This window comes from Daphnia magna, linkage group LG7, assembly GCF_020631705.1.
Source record: "Daphnia magna isolate NIES linkage group LG7, ASM2063170v1.1, whole genome shotgun sequence".
NCBI classification, from domain to species: domain Eukaryota; kingdom Metazoa; phylum Arthropoda; class Branchiopoda; order Diplostraca; family Daphniidae; genus Daphnia; species Daphnia magna.
This window is the reverse complement of record NC_059188.1, coordinates 2,520,193-2,544,064: the sequence shown is the minus strand read 5'-3', so window position 1 is coordinate 2,544,064 and position 23,872 is coordinate 2,520,193. Positions and strand designations below refer to the sequence as shown.

The following is a 23,872-nucleotide window of genomic DNA, read 5'->3' as shown; positions in this document are numbered from 1 at the left end:
GCAGACGAATTTATGGCAGCAAACGAAATTCTTCGGCTAAAAGAGACGAGCCACTTACAAACAATAATAAAATAAAAATAAACTAGATAGAACAGGGGCTAGAAAAAAAAAATGGGAAATGAAATTAGGAATAGGGTACTCACTGCTAGGAAGAAAAGAGGAAAATATAAATTTAGTTAAGAAAACATAATTTCTAACGTGAAGAAGATTGTTTCTCCATAAGACGCTGCAGCCGCAGCAAACCAACTTGGACACAAATGAGATTTTGCGCATTTGTGGAGAACGCGCAACGCTGGATGTTTTACTGCTCTATTATGAACGAACCGTAGACTTCAGGGGTTGTCTACATAAAAAAGAAACATAGGGAGAATCTAAAGACTAGGTTTAAAACATTAACTGAACAGCAGGCCTGAAGTGTTTGGTCACATAAAAAGAAATGGAGGAAGAATTTAAGAACTGCGTTTAAAAAATGCACTGAATTATAAATGGTTTTGGTCACACTTAAAAAACACGAAAGTAAAAAAAAGTCTTAATCGTTCTAGCTAGAAGATTAAGGAAGAGTTTTTCAAACGTTCTAGCTATAGGGCTCTTTGGGATCTGTTTTCTTTTGCCGTTTTATCTGGCAACGCAGCATGGCTGTGTAATTTTGTAGCGCAATAATATAATGAATATTTTGTGCTTCTGCATCCCAACAGCAAGGCTCTACTGTTTTGACAAAAGTCAAAAGTGTTTCATGTGTGTTGAAAAATGTGTTTCATGTTTTGAAATATTATGTCACTATCGAATTATGTAAGTGGGCTTTCAGTAGAAGCAAAAAAAAAAAAAAAAATAAATAAATTTGATATTTTTCAGTGTGATTGCCCTTACAGTTTATCTAAAGATTTGTGGAAACAAGAACTTCAGTGTTGCACAATTATTCCCAAAATAGATCATGGGGATATATTGCAATATTTCGTCAGTCACGTCTGACGTGACTGATTTAACTTGCACACAATGAAATACAGACACACACAGTTATGGTTAATGCAATTAAGGAAAAGTATTCTGGCAGTCTGTCTTGGGTGGTAAACAATGTTATGGGGTTATGATCCGTCAGCCAGTCACGTCGGCTGCACGGATATGAAATGAACAGATTGTAGGAAAGAAATGAAGGATACGTTGGAGTGGTACTTACGTTTGAATCGACTCCATTCCGCTGCCAGGTGATTCGGGTTGAAGGCGGCTTCACAGAGGGTACGGTAACGCGGGATGAAGAAAAGGACGTGCGTTGGTAGGGTGTAAACCGTTTATTCAATTCGTCTCCAACACTCACAAGTCGGTTACACAGCTACAAGAGAATTAATACCGTCTCGACACTAACAAGTTGGTCACACAGCTACAAGAGAATTAATACCGTCTCGACACTAACAAGTTGGTCACACAGCTACAAGAGAACCAACACACACACTAGCTAGGAGCAGACTCCCGAAAAGAAATCGTGTTTTGGGTTTTATACCACTAGTTGGCTTGGGGACGCTAAGGTTGGCGTGGGGTAATAAAAAAGAAAACATCAGCAACCAGTTCATGAAGAAATGTGAACTAGTTCGAAAAGAGGGAAACAAGGTTGAGAGATAAGGTGGGGGTATTGACACCTTGGTCAGCGGAAGGGGGCAATAAACTAATAAAAGAGATAGCGTAAAAAGGAGGTCAAGCGTTTGGGGAGAAATAGGAGGTTGTACACACTTAAACTAAATGCAGTTAACTTAACTCTAATTAACGTCTTAACTCTAGCGGGAGTCCTTACATAGCTCCCCTTCCTACAAGATTGCGTCCCGCAATCAACATTGCGTAGGGCGGTTGGGTCGTAAGGGGGTCAGTTATTCTTCGGCGGTTCTTCCTTTGTCACAAGGGGTAGATGACCGCGGCCAAGGCTCCTCCTTGCGGCTCCACGAATGATTCCCGGACACGTCCAGCTCACCGATCTCCCATCCGTACTCCGGCTTCTTTTGTGGAGGTAACCGATAGGTGCGTTCGACATACCGCGCTGCTGCCAGGTCCTCTTCGTCGGAGTCCAGGGAGAAATGACTGCTGACGAAGCTGACATTGCATTTTCCGCCACGAAGCCTCGCGATGCTGTCGTTTAGCGCTGCAATGTCTATGCCCCTTTCCTGGACGTCACTGGCCGGTGACATACAGTATGGTGAGGGCCTGTCTTCGAGTAGTGCGATCGGATCTAAGGGGAGGGTGGAGTTGCCTGAGGAAAAGGAGTCTTCTTCCCAAGGGTTATCTACCGAAAGTAGGGAGACGTCGTCGATGTCATCTGAGACGTCTGCGTCGTACATAACCTCGTCGTCGTCGGGGTTGTCCGCGCAGTACAGGATGTCCTCTTCGTCGTCTGGGCAAGCCGCTACGTATCGGAATTCCTCCATGTCGGATGAGTAGTCTGCACAGTAGAGGATGTCTTCTTCGTCCGGGTCGGGGATCCAGGCCGCTTGTCCACCTTTCTGGTCTTCCCGATCATCCGTGGATGTAAGGGGGAGGGTTGGAGCCTAGGGATAGAGTGTGGTAAGGATTAGGACGGCTTGGTGTCGAAGGGTTGGTGGGGTGTTACGGGGTACATGGTATACTCTGCACGATTCTGGGTGGGTTTATTCTAAGGGACACTAACATAAAATCTACGACATTGCATGATACATGAAAAATTAAGGGGGCAATCAACGCGTGGGGTTTTAATACTAGGGACGCGAGAGGAGGGCTGCTGCTTCTCTGTGTTGGGCTAGGCTACGAGGATGTGAAATGGGTGGGATGAGGTATGGTTGTTGGTTTAATCCTAGCCGCCCTGTGGAACCGGCGGGAGTTGGGGGCGGGGGTATATTAACAATGGTGACCGGAGCAGTTGGGGCCAAGTTGGTGGTTGCTTGGGGTCCCAACTCAATGTCTCGATGAGCAGGTTGAGGTGGCGTTAACCAACTGCACGGGTTAAAGTACCGACAGCAGGGGATATAGAGACCCAGGAGGGAACCGAGTCCGCAAAATCGGAAAGCCAGAGCAATGGATACTCCTACTCCCGACATGATGCCGAAGTTCCGGAGCCAGTATCCGATCCTTGCCATGAAGGAGATGTCTTGTGCTTGTCCGGGGTGGACGAGGACTGTGTTGACGTGTCGTTCGCCCGACATTTCTGTGACATAGCCCATCTGTATGTATGCCAGGATGTCGGCCATGATGGTTGAAGCACTTAAGGGATGCGACGTTATTGTTGGGTGCAACTGCAGTATCATGCCCAACGAGTTATCGACCTCCAGGGGCATGGTGTCGATGAAACGGCGGCCTTGTATCTTTAGGTTGGGGTTGATTGGCATCCAGGTGTTGTTCTTGAAGGTGTGGGCTTTGCCGTTGAAGTTGACGAAGTTTGCGTGCCAGTAGCAATCGGAGTACTTCGTGAGCTCCCAGCCTTCCACGTTGATGGTCTGGTTACCCCACCGAGGTTGGGCTCCACATGGCGTGAAAACCGTCTCGAAGGTGACGTTGCTGGGAAAACACTGCAAAACGGACACGGACGCCCCGACCGCCAGTAGCTTGGTGCATAATGGAAGGTCCAGATGCTTAGCGGCTAACCATCCGTCGTATTGTGCAGTCGTTGTAGCGGCATGGAAGGCAGTTCTCCGGCTTTCGCATTGTAGGTTACGAATTTCTCGGGCCAGGTGGTTTGAAATGTCCATTGCGAAGTCTCTGATGTATTGTGTATGACTGGCGTATTCGATCTCCGCCCGTGTCATTTCAGATAGCGCCATCTTGGCTACGGCGTCTGCGTTTTTGGGCCTCATCTCGACGAGATCGGTTCCCTTGGCGGCTTCCCGAACCGCGATGACGACTCTGTCCATTCCTAGAACCGGATGGTAGGCAGTGAGGTTTCCTCCTCCGCAGACGGAACTGTTTACCATTGAATATATAAAATCCAACTGCTTAATTGGGTCCCGAATTCGGAAGGTAGTGTCGTTTTCGGTCGAGTACTTGACGCCCATTCCCTTTTCGATAACCCTTAACTCACACGGCTTCGCTTCCTTCCAGGAATCGTCCCAGACGAGGGTCACGAGGTTGTGTTTGAAAGAGCCGTTTATTGCTCCAGGGATGTCGCCAAGTGGAGAGCTGATGGTACAGTTCGGGCATTCGCTCTGTAAGGTCACTTCTTCGAGGCGACAGTTGGTCATCTTTTCTGTCGCCGTCCGAAGCCAACTGGTTTCGACGAACGGGTGGCCTTCCAGGGCGAACGAGTTGGGCCCTGTTATATCCATCGCCTTTCCTCGACATTGTCGTGTGTCTCTCATCCTTCGGCACGTTGCGGCGTCCACTTCGATGGGGTTGCGGCTGTAAGACACTTGATTCCATTGCATGAAGTCCTTGTACACTGTGGTGGTGGCTACCCACATGCTACACGTGTGGCCAGCAAAGCGTTTAACTTCTGGTAGTGTAGAGTAGATGGCGTACGTAATGGGTACCGGTGGAGTGGGGGCGGCTTCGAAAGAGCAGTCTTCCTCCGTGAATTCCAGGAATCCCAGGTTTGCCGCACCATCACAGTTACACACGGTGGCATTAAATGCAGCCAAGGGGGTAAAAAACAGGAGGGCGAGGAGGGACATCAACAATAATCTAGGCAATCGAAGATACGATACGGTGAATAGCACGAAATAATGAGTAAAACAAGGAAATGCATAGCGATGATACATAGGGAAGTGGTGAAAAGGAACATGGTTGACTACTCATGATGACCTGTTCCTATGGCTGCTACTCAAACTATATTTAAACACCTAACATTTATATGAGGGGTTTCGCTACGTTTCACGGTTATTGGGGGGTCTGAGGGCGCTCCATGGCCGTAGGCCAGTGCGGCGCTCGGGGCGGGGTGCTACGGGGGGAATGGTGGGGCTGCTGGCTCTAAAGCCGTTAAAGAGAGTCGTTCCGGGGTGGAAGAGAAGTCTATGTTTGGTCCTTTGTGGAGGTTTGAAGTTATCACTCCATCTGGTAAGGGAGATGAACCGGCGTCGAGGTCTATCAGATCGTGTTCTTCCTGCGGAGCGTACTCTTCATCCGTTGGGGGTGGTACTTCTAGTTCGTTGGTGAGCTCCGGTGGTATTGGGTGATCACGGCTCTCTTGGAAATCTACGCAAGGTTCTTCCTTCCAGATCATAGACTCATACAGGGGTTTGATCCTGTTTACGTGCACCAACTGGGTCTGTTTTCCCGCGCATTCTTGAATTTCCACGGTGTGGTTGTTGTTGATTTTTGTGACGCGGTATGGTCCCATAAAACGGGGGATGAGTTTCTTGCTTGTGCCTGCCATTGGCGTTCTTACGTCGATTAACACCTTGTCACCGATGTTGAATGCTTGCTCACGAGCCCGCTTGTCGTACTGGGTCCTTTGCTGTTCCCTGGCTTGGGTCAAGTTGGCTTTAACCAATACGAAGGCTTCGTGAAGACGTTGCATTAGCTGGCTTTTGTAGTCGGATGGGATGATGATGTTTGCTGGCTTTTGTAAAAATCGGTCAATAGGCACTACTGGGTCGCGGCCATGATTTAGGAAGTAGGGGGTTTCTAGGGTGGAGGAGTGTACAGAGTTCCTGTAGGCGAAAGCAACTGGGCCTAGCACTTCTTCCCATTTAGAGAAGCCCTGTTCCATGTATTTCCGTAGCATTTCTACTACGGTTTTGTTGAATCTTTCGGTTAAGCCATTAGTCTGTGGATGGTACGCAGTGGTCCTCAACTGTTTAATTTGAAGTGTCTTACAAAGTGAGGAGAACAGCTCGGACGTAAAATTCGAACCACGGTCGGTGACAATGGCCCTTGGGGGACCATGATACAAAATGACTCTATCTACTAGCGCCTTGCTCGTTGAAAGGGCAGTCTGGTCTGCTAGAGGGATAACTTCTACCCATTTCGTGAAATAATCGGTAATTACTAGGATGTGATTGTTCCCTTGCAGGGATTGTGGTTGAATTGGCCCTAAGAAGTCTAGCCCTAAGACCTCAAAGGGTCCTGAGGTGAGATCTAGGGGATTCAAGAAGGCGCGAAGATTCGATCGTCGTTGGAGGGCACAGGGTTTACAAGCGAGGCAGTACTCCTTTACGTCGGAAAGCATTGTTGGCCAGTAGTATTTGTCTCTAATCCGGAGGCATGTCCGCTGGTATGCAAGATGGCCGGATAGAGGGAGTCGTGATACTCGTTCAATAGCCGTTTTCTTAGGCTGAAGGGAACCACCACTTGTTGTTGCACGAACTGTCGTCTCTTCTTCGAGATGGGCTCTTGCGTGCGACACAGAAGGCCACCAGCAATGCCATACAGCTCGATTTCTTTTACCCAAATCTGGTCTGTATTCTCTTCACTAAGGGTTCCATGTTCTAAGTAATTTGTTATGTCCATACATAATGAATCTTTTTTCTGTTCGCGGAGTATGGCGTCGTCTTCTTCAGGGGCTGTTCGAACTGAATTAACCGGAATTCGGGATAGAAAATCTGCATTTTCATTGACTCGACCTGGCCGGTACTTTATTGAGTATTTGAGGTTAGCCAACAATATTGACCATCTTCCTAATCTCCCCGTCTCGTCTTTGAACGTCTGCAGCCACTGCAGCGGGCGATGGTCACTGATGATAACGAATGGCTCGTCCTGAAGGTAGTGGCGGAAACGTTTTATGCCGAAAATTACGGCCGCGGCTTCCTTCTCGATGGTAGAGTACTTGGTTTCTGCTTTGTTCAGGTGTCTACTTGCGTAGGCGATAGGTTGGTCTTTTCCGTCGTGTATTTGGGACAAAACGGCTCCTAGTCCGTAATCGCTGGCATCAGTGTAAATTAGGAATTCTTTAGTGAAATCCGGGTAGGCCAGAACAGGGTCGGTCATCAGGCATTTCCTAAGGAATTCGAAGGATTTTTCTTCAGCGGGCCCCCATTTTATCCTGTCCTGCGGTTTACCCTTCGCTTGATGTATAAGGGGGTGGGCGACTGTGGAGAACCCCTTGATGAACCGTCGGTAGTATGACGCTAACCCCAAAAAGGACTGCATTTCTTTAACAGTAAGTGGCTTTCTGTAACTTACTAGGGATTCAATTTTGGCGGGGTCTGGTGCTACGCCATCTGCTGAGATGACGTGGCCGAGGTACTGGACCGATGTCTCAAGGAATCTACATTTTGATAGTTTCACCTTGAGGTTTGCCTCTTCAAGTAAATCAAAGATTTTCCGCAGGTTCGATATGTGTTCTAAGGGAGTCTTAGAAAAGATGATAATGTCATCTAGGTAAACCAAGCAAGTCTTTCCTATCTCTTCCTTAAGGACAAAATTCATCAATCGTTGGAAGGTTCCTGGGGCGTTAGTCAGACCGAAAGCGAGCCGATTCCATTCATACAAATTGTTCTCAACGATGAACGCCGTCTTCTCCTTTGACTGTTCGTCCATTTCTATTTGCCAGTACCCTGATGCCAGATCTAGAGTGGAAAAGCATTTTTGGCCTTGTAACAGGTCAAGCACGTCGTCAATGCGGGGCAAGGGAAAGGAGTCCTTCTTCGTGATCGCATTTAGTTTTCTGTAGTCAATGCACAGGCGGTCGTCTCCTGTTTTCTTCTTTACTAACACTATTGGGGCCGCCCAAGGAGAGAGAGAGGGTCGTATAATATCGTTTGCTAGTAGTTCGTCGATGATTTTCTTTGCAACCTCCCGTTGACGGGGGGATGCTCTGTATGGCCTTTGGCGGATGGGCCCTTGCCCCTGAGTGTCGATCACGTGTTTGACCAGGCCCGTGTTCCCCAGATCGCGTGTTTGAAATGCGAAGATACTTTGTTTTTCTAAGAGCAATTTGCGCAATTCCCCCTTTATTGTTTCCGTAACATCTGGGAGGGAGGCTTCGAAGATGGCGGGGTCGATGATAGTAGGCTGGGTGGAACAAGATGCTATAAGTGTAGGTGGCTCGAAAACCACATGACCTAAGATGGTATAGCGAGGAAGGGAGATAGTGTGGTTTGTTTCGTTGACTATCACAATTCTGAACATCCCATTGTCACGTTTTGTAGAGACGAATGGGTCCAGTCGAAGACCGGCGGGTAACCGTGGGTTTTTTACTAGGAAACAGGCAGTGTCGAGAGATAGCTTGACGTCACTATTCTCGCTCTCCACCACGCATGCGGATGATGGAGGTATTTTCGTTTTAACAGCCACCATCATGGTTGGTTTGTCATCGTTTTGGAGTTGATCAGACTCCCTCACTCGATAGACTCGCCTCTCACGACCGTCGATCATAAACTTATGTTCATAAAGAGCGTCTAAACCTAGTACGCATTCTTCCATAATTTCCGGAACGACGATGAACTCTTGTTGAAAGGGTTCACGGGGCCTCTCGTCCTCGACGAGAACATCTACTGTTACGGTGCCCTGGCAGGCCAGGCGCCTGTTGCTTATATCGAAAAGGTTTACCGCTACTTCTCTTGTGTGTCTAAATTCTTCCCTTTGTTGCTGTAGTCTTTCGAAGAGTCGACTACTAATGAGGCTTTTGCCTGCTCCACTGTCTACTAACGCTTTGAATGAACAATTCCCTACTCTTAGTCCAATTCTGGGGGTGGTAATTTGGGTGGACACTGATTTGACAAATTGTTGGGGCTTGGGGCACCCACCGAGTGGCCCAACAGTTGATTCGGTGGTTTCTAGTTTTCCGCCTGCGACCGCAGGATGCCGGTTGGTGTCGCTGGGGTGTTGGCATAATGCCCTGGTGGTGGAGGGGGTCTTGGGTTCCGGATGGTAGGGCAGAAATTATGTCGGTGCCCTATGTTTCGGCACAGGCGGCAATGCTCGTCCTTTTGTTGTAGCTTGGTAAAACAGTCTGCTTCGGTGTGGAACCCCCAGGTGTTGTGGAATTCGCAAAAAAGGGCTGCCCTTTTAAAAGCTTCGGGCTGCGTCATGTTCGGGTCTCTCTGTCTTCCCCCAACCTGAGAGGGCCTCTGTGCTAATTGCCTCTTCATTTCTGCTAGACTCTGTTGTAGTTCCGCGTTGTGAGTCGTGGCATTTTGGTCGACCTTGGTGCTTAAGCGATTTAGGGCTTCCAGCACGCTGCTCAGTTCATTTTGATGGGTTGGGGCGTTCGTTGATGAGTATGCTGCATGGATTCTAACTCTCGTCTGTGATTCTTCAATAGCTAATGCGGTAAGTTCGGCTCGATCGATAAGTGTCTCGAACGATGCAAACTTTTTATATTTCAAGGGGACTTGTACATCGCTGGGTAGACCTTCCAGAAACCTGTCCATCATCATTTGCTCCCGGGATGCGGTGGTAGCTGAATCTAATATCCCATCCATAGGGTAAGCTTTATGGAACGCCTTACGAATACGATTTGCGTAGCGGCGCATGTTTTCCTCCGGCTCCCTCTTCATGTTGTGAAACTCGACGCTCCTTTGTGACCGCGTTTCGGTCGAGTGGAATAGTTTGAAGAGTCGTGCTTTCACTGCTGCGTACTCTTGGGATCGGATGGGGTTGTCTAACTTGAATGTGTCAAATTCTTCAGCAGCCTCTCCGTAGAGTTTAGAGCGCATTAGGCGTAGTTTCCTAGCTTCCTCGAAGTTGCCTAGATCGAGGGCTGATTCCAGGTGAGCCGCCCAATCGTCGAAGCGACCAGACCTCTGACGATCACAAAAGATTGTCACTGAACCAAAGGCTTGCATTGCCTGTTCCTGTTGTGCCCTCCTAGTTTTGTCGTCTATGGCTACACTTGTGACGGAGGGGGGACAGCTGGCACTTGTGGTCCCTGGGTTTGGGGTGGAGGGTGGTTGTGTATTTAGCCAGTGGGGGTTTTGTTGCCCACTGGATGGCGGATTGACTGGTGTCGAAGCTACGAAACCTGGGTGGGCAATGCTCTGAGAGGGTTGTCCAGATGGGGCAAACGGGTTGGTGGGGGGCGTGTTATAGCCCCACTGTGATACGGGTAATGGGGTGACCCCCTGTAGTGTTGAAGTCGGGTACGGGTTAGTGGTTCCTTGTAGGGTGTCAGCGGTTGCCGTTGGTTGGTTCTGCTCTGCTTGGGCAAGGGTTCTCGCGGTACTAACCGCTGTCTTCGTGTCAACGCCAGCTTCTAGGAGACGGGTCAACTCTTTTTCGTACGTCTCAAAAAACGTGCTCGCCTGTACTTGAGACGGTTTGCTCGCACCCGCCCCATACACGGTGAGCACTGGCGTAAATGACACCTTTCTGTTTGACGGTGTCTTTATCGACGTAGGGCATGGGGGGCCGGACACTGGTGTTGGATGTAGGGTGTGGTGGTGGGCCATCGTTGGCGAGGTGATTGGTGAACTCGTCGAAGCCGGAGGTGTGAATTTATCTGTCTCTTGGCAGGAAGTGGGCTTCCCGGGTGCTTCCTCGGTTGTATCGGGATCCAAGGTCGTCACGGGGCTGAACTGGGTTGGATCGGGTAACTTCGGGTCGGGTCTGGCAAGGTCTGGGGTGGGTAAGTCGATAAGCCGCTCCTCGGTGCTCTGTCTTGTGTCGGTTCTCAGCGGTGGGGTTGGGGCGTCGATCGATGGGGCGGAATCACTGCTGTCGTACGAGCGAGGTAGAACTGGTGTGTACCCCGTCCGTAGGTTTAAAAATTCGAAAAGTCTGGCTGGAGTATCGAGGGAGGGGTAAAGTGCTAGAAGGGAAAGTAACGAGACCCTGGTGTGCTCGTCACTTAGGCGGAATCGGCCGTTAGCTTCCAGATGATGCTGGAGCTCGAAGATGAGCTCGTCTTCCGGAATATCGTGGATGCGGGAGTGCCAGTATTGGCTGTGGAAAGAGGTCCTTTTTTGGTTACTAGGTGTGAGGGACGGGTCTGCTTCGTGTAGGAGAGTGCTTGCCTGGCGTAACAGCTCTCTTCTCTCCTCCTCTGTGTCACTGTCCTTAAATAAGGACTGTGCGTGGTTTCGGAGGACGTTCGTTTGCTGGGCCAATTGCGTTTCCCTTCGGTCTGTGTTGGTTGGGATATCGAAATTTACTAGGGGGGCTGTTGGTTGGGGGTAAAGGTTTTTTGGTCGGGCGCCCAGGTGTGCCCACTCGTCTTCGTTTGCGTGTTCCCGTATTTCCTGTGGTGTGAAATATCCTTCTCCTGACCCTTGGCTACCCTTACAGCTATCTACAAACTTCTCTAATTGTTCGTCGATGTATTTTTGGTTTGCTGCGGCTTGGTTTGGTCCCGGGCCCGTCCTGAATGATGGGAAGGATTGGCGGAACGACCTCCCCCAACGCTTAAGAAGCGGAATCTTCTTTCCCGCGCTGCTCTCGTCCTTAACCATTACTATTTTACAAGGATGTTATGCACACGTTAGCGAAGCTAAATGGATGAGGCGGTCTTTCCCCTCAAGTTTGGATCTGCGGGAGTCGGCGGGAGTCGGCGTGACTTAGCGTGAATGCGATGCGGAACGGTAGTAATGGACGTAAAGGCCTCCCGGCTTGAGGGCAAGCAGAAATCCTTCTCCGTGAATTCCTACTCCCGCGTGAGCGATCACGGCTACCAACTCTCCCTGGGTAGTGTTTGCACAAGTGTGAGTGATATAGCAAAGATCAGAACGAACGTTTCCTTCTGGCAATTTGGGGGTTTCGGGAGTCGGCGTGAGTCAGCGTGAGTTAGCGTGACTTAGCGTGAGGGCATTGTGGAATAGTAATATCGGCTCAAATATCTTCTGGCTTGCAAATACCAAAAAGATTCCCTCTTCGTGAGTTCTCACTCCCGCGTGAGCAATCACGGTTCCCAACCTTCCCTGGGTAGCCTATGCACAAGTGTGAGTGATATAGCAAAGATCAGAACGAACGTTTTCTTCTGGCAATTTGGGGGGTTTCAGGAGTCGGCGTGAGTCAGCGTGAGTTAGCGTGACTTAGCGTGAGGGCATTGTGGAATAGTAATATCGGCTCAAATATCTTCTGGCTTGAAAATACCAAGAAATTCCCTCTTCGTGAGTTCTTACTCCCGCGTGAGCAATCACGGTTCCCAACCTTCCCTGGGTAGCCTATGCACAAGTGTGAGTGATATAGCAAAGATCAGAACGAACGTTTTCTTCTGGCAATTTGGGGGTTTCGGGAGTCGGCGTGAGTCAGCGTGAGTTAGCGTGACTTAGCGTGAGGGCATTGTGGAATAGTAATATCGGCTCAAATATCTTCTGGCTTGAAAATACCAAGAAATTCCCCTTCTTTAATTCCTACTCCCGCGTGAGCAATCGCGGTTCACTGCACGGCAGCAAAGGGAAGTGGCGTTTAAACCGAAAAAAAGAACGGGGGTTTCTGGATCTTTAATCCGTCGCTGGACGAACTCGACAAAAAGGGGGATGGCGTCCGTCAACCAAGTGGGGCAAAAAATTAAGCTAGGACAACCCACACGTTCAATCACGCCACGCGGAAAACTACCCGACGCATGTCCGTTCATTGAATGTGCATGCGACGCATAGTGTCCGCCCAACGGAGCCTGAACGAGTGAATCATCTGTTTGTAGCGCGCGAGGCGGTAAAAAAAAAAATAAAAGAAGAAGGAGGTCACGGTTCGACTTCGCTGCCACCAGATGCAATATTTCGTCAGTCACGTCTGACGTGACTGATTTAACTTGCACACAATGAAATACAGACACACACAGTTATGGTTAATGCAATTAAGGAAAAGTATTCTGGCAGTCTGTCTTGGGTGGTAAACAATGTTATGGGGTTATGATCCGTCAGCCAGTCACGTCGGCTGCACGGATATGAAATGAACAGATTGTAGGAAAGAAATGAAGGATACGTTGGAGTGGTACTTACGTTTGAATCGACTCCATTCCGCTGCCAGGTGATTCGGGTTGAAGGCGGCTTCACAGAGGGTACGGTAACGCGGGATGAAGAAAAGGACGTGCGTTGGTAGGGTGTAAACCGTTTATTCAATTCGTCTCCAACACTCACAAGTCGGTTACACAGCTACAAGAGAATTAATACCGTCTCGACACTAACAAGTTGGTCACACAGCTACAAGAGAATTAATACCGTCTCGACACTAACAAGTTGGTCACACAGCTACAAGAGAACCAACACACACACTAGCTAGGAGCAGACTCCCGAAAAGAAATCGTGTTTTGGGTTTTATACCACTAGTTGGCTTGGGGACGCTAAGGTTGGCGTGGGGTAATAAAAAAGAAAACATCAGCAACCAGTTCATGAAGAAATGTGAACTAGTTCGAAAAGAGGGAAACAAGGTTGAGAGATAAGGTGGGGGTATTGACACCTTGGTCAGCGGAAGGGGGCAATAAACTAATAAAAGAGATAGCGTAAAAAGGAGGTCAAGCGTTTGGGGAGAAATAGGAGGTTGTACACACTTAAACTAAATGCAGTTAACTTAACTCTAATTAACGTCTTAACTCTAGCGGGAGTCCTTACAATATTTGCCTACTTAGTTTTCTCCAGAAGTAATTTAGATGTTGAGAAAACAAAGAGAGCCTACAAAGGTCTCAAAGCTGAGTCAAAACAAGCAGTGAACGATGGGTGGCTGAAACAATTTATGGCAATGTGTTTGTCATCAGGAGTGGTTTTAGTTCAAGCTAAGGTAAGCCCTTAAAGTTGTTTCTTATTTAAATGAATTATATTTTCTGTTATAATTTACAACTAGGTAACTCCATCTCAAGCTATCAACGATACTCCTCACTCACCATGGGCTGCAATTGGTGTTGATGGTTGTGTAATATACGCTCAAGTATTAACAAGAAAATACTTAATACTTCATGAAATATGGTAAAATGTTACAGATTAGGAGAAGTCTGTAATCATATTGGATGTCTTTTACTAGTCAGTGTATATTCAGTCGAAATTCATGAAAGAAAAGGACGTACCGAGGATAAGTGTACTTGGGCAGATCTTTCTTCGCAGCCAGTAATATCAATAACAAAAAAGACGATCAATCGTAGACGCTGTAATTCTCCTTCGAGATTATCGTCCAGGTTAGTTGTTGAATTGCTAACTTGTGATGTTGTGAAGCACTCAACAGCAGGAATTGGTATACAGTCAATCTCGTTACCTTGTAATAATGCTATTAAAATTCAAAAAAGCATTAGGCAAGCAATAAGCAAGAAAAAAAATTTTAATCACTTTACCACTCTGTGAAGGACTTTCATGGCATAATGAATCTTGATGTAATGTAGTCTCAGATGGGTTCTCATCGCTGGGAACTTCATATTCCATGGTTGTGTGTAAACTCTCTTCGCAATTACTTGGAATGTTGTGTTGATCAAGCTCATCTAAAAGTTCAAAATAAAATGCTTAATATTGACAGACAGATAAATGTAAATTTGTTGTTTGAATATTACCAATCGGCAAAGAATGATCCTGAATTACAGAAAGGTGAGTTGACTGTATTAATTTTAGTGGCTCATTCCCTAACAACAATGATGGCACAAAATCTGGATGCCTCGGGTACATTTCTTTTGCAGGTTTCCCTAATATATCACAACAGAGTATGTATTAGCAATTTAGTATTAGCTTGATACAAATATACCTCCATAGAAATGCTTTGAGCATATCCTGATATTTTTGATTTTGGTATGACGATTAGCTTCCCTACGTTTAATTTTGTCAAGCGAAAGCTGACGACGAAAACTGTTTTGGGGCAAAGGAAACAATTGGACACCATCACTGATCTTACGTCCACACTTAGCAACATGACAACTTCTCATTTTAGTTAATAATAGAAACCCATTTTTCAACACACATGAAACACTTTTAACTTTTGTCAAAACAGTAGAGCCTTGCTGTTGGGATGCAGAAGCACAAAATATTCATTATATTATTGCGCTACAAAAGTGCACAGCCATGCTGCGTTGCCAGAAAAAACGGCAAAAGAAAACAGATCCCAAAGAGCCCTATAACTATAATCTCCAACGAAATTAAGTGAAATAGAAGGTTAATTAAAGTTTTAAGCTTTCAATTCTTTGCTTGAATAAAATCGAAACAATTTTCGTCGTGAATATTTGGAATAATAATTGCTGTTTTTTGGTTGATACAAATTTCGCTATGTATTCCACTGATTTTTATCTATATCTTCATTTTTTATGGCTCTTACCTAGCAAGACAAGTTTTCTTTAATCCAAAAATCTGATCATTTTTAATATAGGGTTTAGGGTGTGCAAATGAGCGGGAGTGTCCGTAAAACGCGTACGAAGTTTCAAGTTTTACGGAACTGACGCGATGCCCAAGCCGGCCAGAAGAAGGGTCGGAAGGAGGGGATTGCGCGTACCCATGGGAGAGGGGACAGTGAAGGGGGGTTCACCTGAGCGACACCATATGGCCCCATGTTTTCCCTTTGCCTATCATGTTGACGGTGGTGCAAGGGTTAGCCGGTTAGCCGGTGATGCGAAAGATCTGAGGTTCGAATCTCGATCAAGTCGGTTAGCTTTTTGATAAATTTATATAGTAATATATAGTTTATGATAAAAGCTTAACACCAGCCCAACTTTTTCGTCTGGGCTCCGTAAGTGTAGATGAATACGGTTCTCCCTAAGTTTTAATTTTCAGGTTATACTCAAAATTAAATGCTGATTCCGGCTGGGCTATTTGTTTTCACATAAATAATCTCGTTTTTAAAGAAAACGCAATAGTAGTAGTTATAGCACAAATGCCTTTTTAATTAAAACGCACACCGTTTTCTACGTTTATAAAAAAAACTATAAGCCTCACGTTAAAATTAACTTGCATGTCGGGAAAAGGTCTTATTTGGAGCGAGAAGCCGTTGAAAAAACGGAAAAATTCAGAAAGTCGCAAGTAATTAGGATGGATGAGAAATGTATTACAGAGTTTTTCCAAATAAAATTTTTTTTATGTCAGGGTCTTGCATCGTAAGGTGGGGGTCTACTGTCGACCCCCTCCGGGGTCTTATGTCGATAGGGTCTTAAGTCTACCTGCCTTATTATTGCAAATCGAAGTAGGAAGGCTACAGCCTTCAAATCAGCAATAGTCAAAATGAGTCATAGATTGTATTTTCACGTTAACATGACAAAGATGTATCAGTTATGTCTAAAAGAGGATGATTGGGACAGGTAAGCCTGTGATGTGAGATGTTGTGAAGATGAACTATGATTTAAAGTGAAAAGGCTCTGGGATGTGATGGTTGTATGGTTGTATGACATTGTGTTACGGTCGTGGCTGGCAGTCCAAATGTGGGGTTTTGCCGTTTATTGCGATGCAGCGAGTGGAATATCCAGCACCTGCAGGGAGACTGAATGTCCCGTCTCATTGCCATCTTCTTCATGATTACCTCGGAGATGTCTAGTGATAATGCTTATGGAGCCTTGGATGGCCATTAGCTGGCTCTTCCGCCAGAAACAAAGCCACGTCTTGGGAGTTGGGCCGGATGCCAAGTATGGATGCCACAGTGTTGTTGGATGGCATCCAAGAACCTAGGGCCCCAAAACAACGGGTAGGATGGGACCCAAGCTATTGTATTTGGCCACTTTTCTATTGAATCCAGCTTGAAGGGATCGGGAGCGTCGAAGGTGATTGTGAGGTCGGTGATGATGATGGGCAAGATGGAGGTGATGATGATGTCCGGTCTTAGGCTTGTGCCGGGAAACACCTTATTGACTCGAGTTGCATGGCCAGCCTTCACGATCATTTTGGCCAGCTCGCCAAGGATTCGGTCATGTCACTGCCCGATTGCCGGAATGTTGTTACGGCATTGGCTTGTTACATGTGAGGTAGTCTCCACGTCTTCCTTGCATCTACGGCATTGGCTATTCGGTGCGGCTATGCCTGGGGTGCCTAAAAGAGGGAGGGAGTTTAAGCGGATGGCGTGGATTAAGTTCCATTCATCAAAGGAGAGGCTGGTGTGACTTGAGGTGAGCTTTGAAATGTCGTTAGATGTGTCCAGCCCCTGACAACCCTGCCTCGGTTAGGGGCGTTCGTAAGGGACGTGGTTCATCGTTTTCTGATGACTGATCTTAGGCCTCTTTGACCGATCGGCAGGAGATGTCGTCAGCGAACCTTTTGGAAGAAAATTCTTCACCGGATACATCGATTCTAACGTCTAGTGTTCGAGCTGCTTTTCTGGCCCGTGACCAAGTGTTGGTGCCACATTTGTAGAAACGGGTGTCATGGAGTCTACCCCGTGTTGCTCCTGAGAGGTAATCTGAGAGTGGAAGAGGGTCCGGAGGTGTGCCTCAAAATCCCTTTGTGATATTTTGGGATAGTTGCGCTCGAGCTGTTAGTCGGATCACCTGATAACTGCTATCCAGCAGCTGGATGGCCCTCGTAATTGTCCAAACATCGGCATCCTTCTTTAATTGGGAAGCCCACCCACCATGCAATCGGCGAATAGGAAGGCCGTGTTGGCCGTGTCAGGTAAATTTGTTACCATGGGTAAGAATTCAGCAAAGCGTTTATCTAATGCGTTTTACGTAAGAATACCTGAGGCAAATGCTTTGAACGCTTGGAGGCAAATTTATTCGGGAAGCACATAACATAATAAAACATAATAAAATAAACAACTTAAGTTACAGTCAAAATAGTTACAATAGAAAAAATACAATGCACAAACCAAAAAAATTAAATCATGTCAAAAAAATTAAATTTAAAAATAAAACTAAAGACGTTTCGACACTTTAACAATGTAGTCATCCAGGTGGGATGGTAAAAATCTTTTGGTTAAAGTCTATTTTACCCGACTAGATTTACTTAACTTTTTAATTTACTTTTACTTAATTGTAAGCCTGTAATATATACAACTGATCTGAGCTTTGTTGATTTTATGTCTGCCAGCAGTACTAATGTTACATTGTTGCCACATGTTATATATTAGGGCAAATAATTTTGATTTGTTTTAAATAAATCTGCTATTGTTACTGTATTTATTACTAAAATTATCAGCATTGCATGCCGCTTTGGTATAGAACTTGATTGAGGCAGGCTTGGGTTCACTCACTAAAAAAGCGAGCGCGCTCGCGCGCAGTGCTCCCCAGCACATTTTTGAGCGCACTCTTGCTCGCGCTTGGCGTTTTTCGAAAAGATCGGCGCTCTCGCTCTCTGGTTGCTTTAAAGCGTGCACGCCCATGGGCTTTTAAGTAACGCTCGCGTTCTTCCCCCGCACTCCATGAAATTGCTTATAGTAATGATTTGTAACATTTTTATGATTCATCTTCGTGTATTTTTTAATTCAGCCGTTCATCTTGAGAAACAGCAGGATTTCGAAATTTTTGTCATTTAAGCGACTCCTGGTGGGCCTGAATATTGTAGCACCGAGGAATAACGCTGAGACTCAAGTAGCGATTAAGATTGTATTCATTGTCGGTGCGCTCACACACACACAGTACTAACAAACAGTTACAACTAGACTGGGGCACAGCAAGGGACACACACAAGTATTTATGCACTAACGTAGACAGCAGCTACCGGGAGAAATATCTGCTGACAAGACTGCCGGACATCTCGGGTAGAGTTGCGGTCAATAGCCGATACAGAAGCGCCGGACGTGACAACTAGTCCATGGGGCCTCAAATAACCGCGACAATATCGACCCACCAACACTAAAGAGACGCTCTACCGACGCAGAAGATGAAAGGGCCGTATTGTATCTTTTAAAAAAAATTTTTAAGAGCGGATATTTAAGGAGGGTCTCCACGGTTGAAGACATATCTCCTAGAAATTCTTGAATCTCATCGTCATAAGATTGCTCCGTCTGACGTAGGCATTTGAAGAAATCCTTTTTATGTTTCTTTCTTTGACTGTCTATATCGCTGTCATCGCTGCAAGTTTCGGCTCCAGTTGTAGTAAGGCTGTAAAGGTGAAACTGCTAAAGACAGAATTATATTTTTAAATAAAGGTTAACGTACCTTTGCTGATAGCATGATGTTGATTGAGAGACAGGCGTTTGGCTCCGTTTTCGCTCGCGCTCGAGTTCAAATTCCTCCCTCAGTAGTTTTTCGAAATACTCCATCTCATCGCTCGGGACCCATTTCAGTTTGAACATCGGGTGTACCATCGCAGCAATTTGCAATTCTCTGTCTTCAAAATTGGGTTTGAACCGTAAATTCAGGCCGGAAAGCAGAGCTGCAATCAATGGCTTCCCGTGTTTAATGGAAAAATCTTTTGCCAGCTGGCTTAGCTTCAACTTCAAGATGTGCAAAGTTGGAAGTAAGAAGCCAACTGAAACATTTTTTTCCCCTTGAAGGATATCCAGAGCTTCCGTGATAGGGGTATATATCTTGACGTATTCTCTTATGATCTCCTTCTCTGTTGGCCGCAAAGTGGGAACGTTGAATTCCGTAAAAACCTTTTGCAACGCATCAGGCTTTTACGAAAGAAAACTCTTCGTTCGCTTCATGGTCTCAAAGAAAGAATTCCACCTGAAAAATCCAATATTCAACATTAGCGAATAAAGTAATATTAGCAAAAATAACATACCTTGTTTCATTGGGAAGAACGAACAATCCCACTAAAGTTTCTTTAATAAAATCTGAAGCTTTAGTGCTTCTAGCCTGCTTATTCCAGATGCCTTGCATCTTGCCTTCAAGACTTCCATAAAGTTTAACAAACGATCGGTCTTTGATGCCTCGGGGATCTTGGGTGGCAACAAGGTTAAGGGTGTGGCAGGCGCATCTACGGTGTATGTAGATCACATCATCATTCATCATATCATATCATCATATCATTCAGATGATTTAGTACTTGGTATTTATTGTTTTTTTTAACTAAATATCTTGATTAATTAATTTTACTTAATAGAAATAGTAAATAAAAATATTTAAAGTGATGTTATATCGTTGTATGTAGATTGGATTATAGTTTTTTCAATTAATTCCCAAATGAACCTTATTAAATTAGTTATTGAAATAAAATTTTAAATGTTATATCGATAGGTTTGTTAGAATTGATAGTTTGTTCAAGGAATCTCTAATGTCAGATTCAGCTGTTTCTGACATTGTTCTATTTAATGCTGTTGATATTTTCTGTTGAAAGAATAGGGAAAGTTTTGGAAGTGTAATTTTTTGTACATTAATTTATGTTACCTTTTCTAGTTCGTTTGTTTTTTCGTGTACGAATCAGTGTATCGTATTTGAAAAAAACGAGTATTTTAAAAATACAAATACTGTATTTTAAGATTATATTATAGATATTTCCTTCAAAATACATTTTTTCTCCAAAAATCTGAAATACCAAATAAAATAAAATACGAATACAAATACAAATACAAAATACTTTTTACCGTATTGACTTCTGTTAGTCCACATTTTTTTCATTCAAACTAGTAAATGAACTACATAAAGTTCTTGTTTCGTTTAATGAAGAGAAGCATATTAAGTAGCTCAACCTTCATGTTAATACTTTTTATGGCAAAAATGTCGAGTGCTGTACTGAAGCACCGTTCAATGCTGGCCGAAGTAGCGGGGATTACTAAAATATCCCGTGCAATCGGGGCCAAAAACCGGAACCGGTGTTGGTTTTCCTCCCAGTACTTTAAAGGGCGAAGAAGAACAAAAATTGACTGTGGATCAATTGGATTTTTCTGATGCTCCATTGGAGAGTTAGGCTCGTTGATGTAGATGTCAAACTCATCCAGCACCCTTGATCGACCGGCTGAAGCAGGACGAGATGGCCTGCTCTGGAGAGTGCTATAAAGAGCCCGACGTCTTTTGATCGAAGACGGCCCTACTCAACTGGTTTGTCGCATTTGAAGAAATCTCAGGGCTTCTTCCTCCGACCTCTGCTGAGTCCGTCGGCGCCTCGTTCTCTCTCATGCAGTTGTAACGATGCTCAATTTCCTGTCGAACGCATGCTAAAACGTCTTCCTGGTTGAGCTGGGAAAACGACAGCCAGTTCGTTTGGAATCTTGGGTCAAGGATAGCACCTAGAATATGAAGACAAGGGAAAGATCATTATTTGAAAAATAACTGAAAAAAATAAAATAAAGAATTCACCTGTCACGTAGACCGACTCGTTAAGAATGGAAGAGAATCTCGTCTCCAGTGAAGTTCTCAAAGCGTCCACGAACGTCTTGCAGTAATTTATCTTCCCGGCGAATGGGCTCACCGGATTAAGCTCAGTTTTGCCTTTTGATTTGATGGTGAGGGTCACTTTGTTCAACAGGTCAATGAACGCCGGCACAACTGTTCCGATTGTTTCGTTGTCACCTTGGAAATCGTCCGTGGTCTCTTGAAAAGGCGGAAACACCATAACAACTTCTTTCAGTTGCTTGATTTCCAGAGAGGAAAGCTTTGGATGTTTCTTTGTCGTCGCATTCAACCGGTTTTGTAGTTTAGGGTCGGTATCGACAGCCTTGATGACGGATCTTACGGAATACATCTCCGAGTTCCAGTGGGTCACGTTCTTTGCAACGAGGCGGAATCCGACCGTAAACTTCTTCCGTGTCGATGACGCTATGGCGCACAGAGTTGACAATGGCTCCGCAGTGTTTAATGCAGCTCCTACCGGGGACTGTAATGAGACACAAAAATTTACAACCAGGAAAAAATAATGAAACACCAAAAGCGTTTGGAACTTCAACAGCTTTGAGGCCGTCTTTCACAGTCAGCTGGAGATCGTGGGCCTTGCAGAAGGCTAGCAATGTGGAAGACATTTGATATGTTGACTCCACGATTCCTTCCAGGACCCCAACAGTCGCCCTTGGAATGTTGAGGTACGAGTTGTCCAAAGAGGTCTGAATTTCCTCAAACTCTTCCTCTTCGTCTGGGTCGGCTGTCAGTAGGGTTTGAAAAGCTGGATGGTTTCTGGATTGAAAAAGCTCCACAATGCAGTCGGAATCCGCAGAGTCCAAAACGAGCTCAACAATTTCTTCTTCATCCCTAGCAAAGTCCTCTTCTGAAGGTTCCGTCTCTACTTGTCTGACTTGACCATTTTCTTCCGGCTGAATGCCAAAAAGGCGGAGATTGAAGGCCCGAATTATATTCGAGCCACTGTCGGTCACTACTCGAACTACCTGAATGATTAAATTGATAAAGAATTAAAGATTAAAGATCCAATAATGAAAATTTAAAAATTTATGTTAAACTATTGCTGCACCGTTTTGATATTGAGATCCCACTCCGATAGGACGTCCTCAAACTCGGCAAGAATAGCTTCTCCAGTGTGACGGCCAGTCATCTGCCGCAAGCAGAGAAAAGCGGTGAACTGTTCGTACTTGAATGTAACACCTTCCAGATTGAAGCTGATGTATCCGCACATGCGCTTGGAAGACCAAATATCAATCATAAGAGTGATTGATCTGCTTTCCTTGAGCTTTTTCATCACGAGAGACTTGATTCGGTCATATTCTTCATACAGATGACGCCGTCTCATTGTAAAATCGGTCGGGGCCTTGTATCCCGGTATGCCAAGCTACAAAGTAGAAAGTACAAAGGATAAATAGTAAAACTTTACAGTTAATTAATTTTATGCGGTGAAGCCGAGCCAATATTACCTTGACCAATTCCTTGCTGAAAGCATCTTTCGACCCAGCAAAATACTTCCTACAAATTCTGCAAAGGCAATGAACCTTTCCATTTGTACCTTCGCGCCAATCAATGAAGAATTCTTTTCTCCAGGCAGGAAATGAGTCTAAAGTAAAGTATAAATAAATGAATAAATTAGTTCCCGGTGTATAAAGTATAAACAATTAAAATCCAGATCTTACTCTGCTTGAAAGCTGGAATTGGCTGCGTGTTGGGTGGTGGATCTGGAACCTTCGGACTTGATGGAATTATTTCTTCGTCCTCATTTCCTGAATCCACTACCAGCCATTCTGTACCATCTGCAGTGAGAAGTTGATCCGGGGGCTAATCTAAAGTATGAATCTCATTGGCTTGTGAGGCCTGACCAGAAGACTCATCGAGCAGCATCTGGTTCTCTTCGTTGAGAAGATCTTTTTGTACTTGAGTCAGATTTTCCAAAAACGGCTGGGATTTTCTGGAACGTCCACGGCCTCTTACTCCTTTATTTTTAACTGTCTGTCCAAGGTTCTGTCTTGCCGACATTCTTGTCACTGAATCAGAGGATATGCCAAGTTATTAGTTTATGCCATTACGTATTTTAAGAATGTTCAATAACTTAAACACTTACCGTGGGTATTATACAAGTTCTTCAGAACGCACAGTAATAAGAAACAATCCGATTTGTAGAGAACTAGAGATATATGTTAAAGAAACTTGTGGTTAAATGAAAACACACACGAGACAAACAGACGACGAAAAATGCAATTGAAAGTTTTGAAACTAGAAAAAGCTATTGCAAAACGTTTTGCAGGTGCAATAACGTTGTCAAAATGAAATTACTTTCGATTCATACACTGTTGCCGACTTACAAACTTCAAACATGGTATAAGAGTAGATCTGTAGATGGTAGAACCACGCCGTTGGATTCTGCCATAATGCCTTGTTGCAGCTTTTTGTGGGGATTTTCAAAGTAGAGATCACCCCGTGGGTGGTAGAGGGGGAGTGTGACAAGTGTACATATTCTGGCTGCTGCCACCACGCGTAGTGTTACTGAACTAGGCAATAAGCGTTGTTGGGTCTCGGCCATGTTTCGGCTTCGCGTGCGTTAGAGTTTTGTGTTTTCAGAATCGTTGTGTTTGTTGACTCGTTTTTTTTTGGGAATATCTATTTTGAAAGCCAAATTAGGGAGGAAATTTGCTTGTGTCATTTGTGGAATTGTCTATGAAGACGAAAATAGAAAAATTGGTGCCTTTTCAGTACCAAAGAAAATGTTTGATAGGTGGAATTCGATCATACCTGAACTTAAAAGAACATCTAGACTGTGCGACATTGATTTCGAAGAATCTGTTATAGTGAAGGGTTTCAAAGTTCACTAGAAATTTCATCCCCCAGAAAGGTGGAGGTTAATTCAGTCAGCTATTCCAAAGTCTTTCTTGGGTAACATTCTAATTTACTATTTTCAGTTTACGA

The 23,872-nt window shown here is 45.1% G+C and overlaps 3 protein-coding genes and 1 long non-coding RNA gene across 5 annotated transcripts; 1 reads left to right on the top strand and 3 right to left on the bottom strand.

Annotated features, from left to right (window-relative positions):
* Positions 1 to 2,526: 2,526 nt before the first annotated feature.
* On the bottom strand, positions 2,527 to 6,151 carry LOC123474363. Its single transcript, XM_045176406.1, has 2 exons — positions 4,890 to 6,151; positions 2,527 to 4,629 (listed from the first exon to the last, which is right to left on the bottom strand). The coding sequence occupies exons 1-2, from the start codon at positions 6,113 to 6,115 to the stop codon at positions 2,715 to 2,717; spliced, it is 3,141 nt and encodes a 1,046-aa protein (XP_045032341.1). The 5' UTR covers positions 6,116 to 6,151; the 3' UTR covers positions 2,527 to 2,714.
* Positions 6,152 to 13,381: 7,230 nt separating this feature from the next.
* On the top strand, positions 13,382 to 13,826 carry LOC116926782. Its single transcript, XR_006649092.1, has 2 exons — positions 13,382 to 13,539; positions 13,603 to 13,826. It is a non-coding gene; the product is annotated as an uncharacterized LOC116926782 (long non-coding RNA).
* Positions 13,655 to 14,818, bottom strand: LOC116926780. Its single transcript, XM_032933712.2, has 4 exons — positions 14,485 to 14,818; positions 14,297 to 14,425; positions 14,084 to 14,227; positions 13,655 to 14,019 (listed from the first exon to the last, which is right to left on the bottom strand). The coding sequence occupies exons 1-4, from the start codon at positions 14,660 to 14,662 to the stop codon at positions 13,802 to 13,804; spliced, it is 669 nt and encodes a 222-aa protein (XP_032789603.1). The 5' UTR covers positions 14,663 to 14,818; the 3' UTR covers positions 13,655 to 13,801.
* A 5,293-nt stretch (positions 14,819 to 20,111) lies between these two features.
* LOC116926230 lies at positions 20,112 to 23,308 on the bottom strand. 2 transcript variants are annotated; one of them, XM_032933055.2, is made up of 6 exons: positions 23,031 to 23,308; positions 22,606 to 22,953; positions 22,393 to 22,529; positions 21,996 to 22,310; positions 20,894 to 21,912; positions 20,112 to 20,823 (listed from the first exon to the last, which is right to left on the bottom strand). In XM_032933055.2, the coding sequence occupies exons 4-5, from the start codon at positions 22,269 to 22,271 to the stop codon at positions 21,232 to 21,234; spliced, it is 957 nt and encodes a 318-aa protein (XP_032788946.2). In that variant the 5' UTR covers positions 22,272 to 22,310; positions 22,393 to 22,529; positions 22,606 to 22,953; positions 23,031 to 23,308; the 3' UTR covers positions 20,112 to 20,823; positions 20,894 to 21,231. The 2 variants fall into 2 exon arrangements, with proteins under 2 accessions (XP_032788946.2, XP_045032015.1); XM_045176080.1 differs by having other exon boundaries at positions 22,606 to 23,308.
* Positions 23,309 to 23,872: the final 564 nt, after the last annotated feature.

What these genes read in the sequence shown, in the direction of transcription:
- LOC123474363 (XM_045176406.1), bottom strand. Translation starts at nt 6,115, where the DNA reads ATGCTTTCCGACGTAAAGGAGTACTGCCTCGCTTGTAAACCCTGTGCC. An exon ending in GCAGCCCCACCATTCCCCCC is followed by an intron (nt 4,630 to 4,889) that starts GTAGCACCCCGC and finishes TCGATTGCCTAG; the next exon opens with ATTATTGTTGATGTCCCTCC.
- LOC116926780 (XM_032933712.2), bottom strand. Translation starts at nt 14,662, where the DNA reads ATGAGAAGTTGTCATGTTGCTAAGTGTGGACGTAAGATCAGTGATGGT. An exon ending in CTCAAAGCATTTCTATGGAG is followed by an intron (nt 14,426 to 14,484) that starts GTATATTTGTAT and finishes GTGATATATTAG; the next exon opens with GGAAACCTGCAAAAGAAATG. An exon ending in GGATCATTCTTTGCCGATTG is followed by an intron (nt 14,228 to 14,296) that starts GTAATATTCAAA and finishes TTGAACTTTTAG; the next exon opens with ATGAGCTTGATCAACACAAC.
- LOC116926230 (XM_045176080.1), bottom strand. Translation starts at nt 22,271, where the DNA reads ATGAGACGGCGTCATCTGTATGAAGAATATGACCGAATCAAGTCTCTC. An exon ending in GGGATCTCAATATCAAAACG is followed by an intron (nt 21,913 to 21,995) that starts GTGCAGCAATAG and finishes TTAATCATTCAG; the next exon opens with GTAGTTCGAGTAGTGACCGA.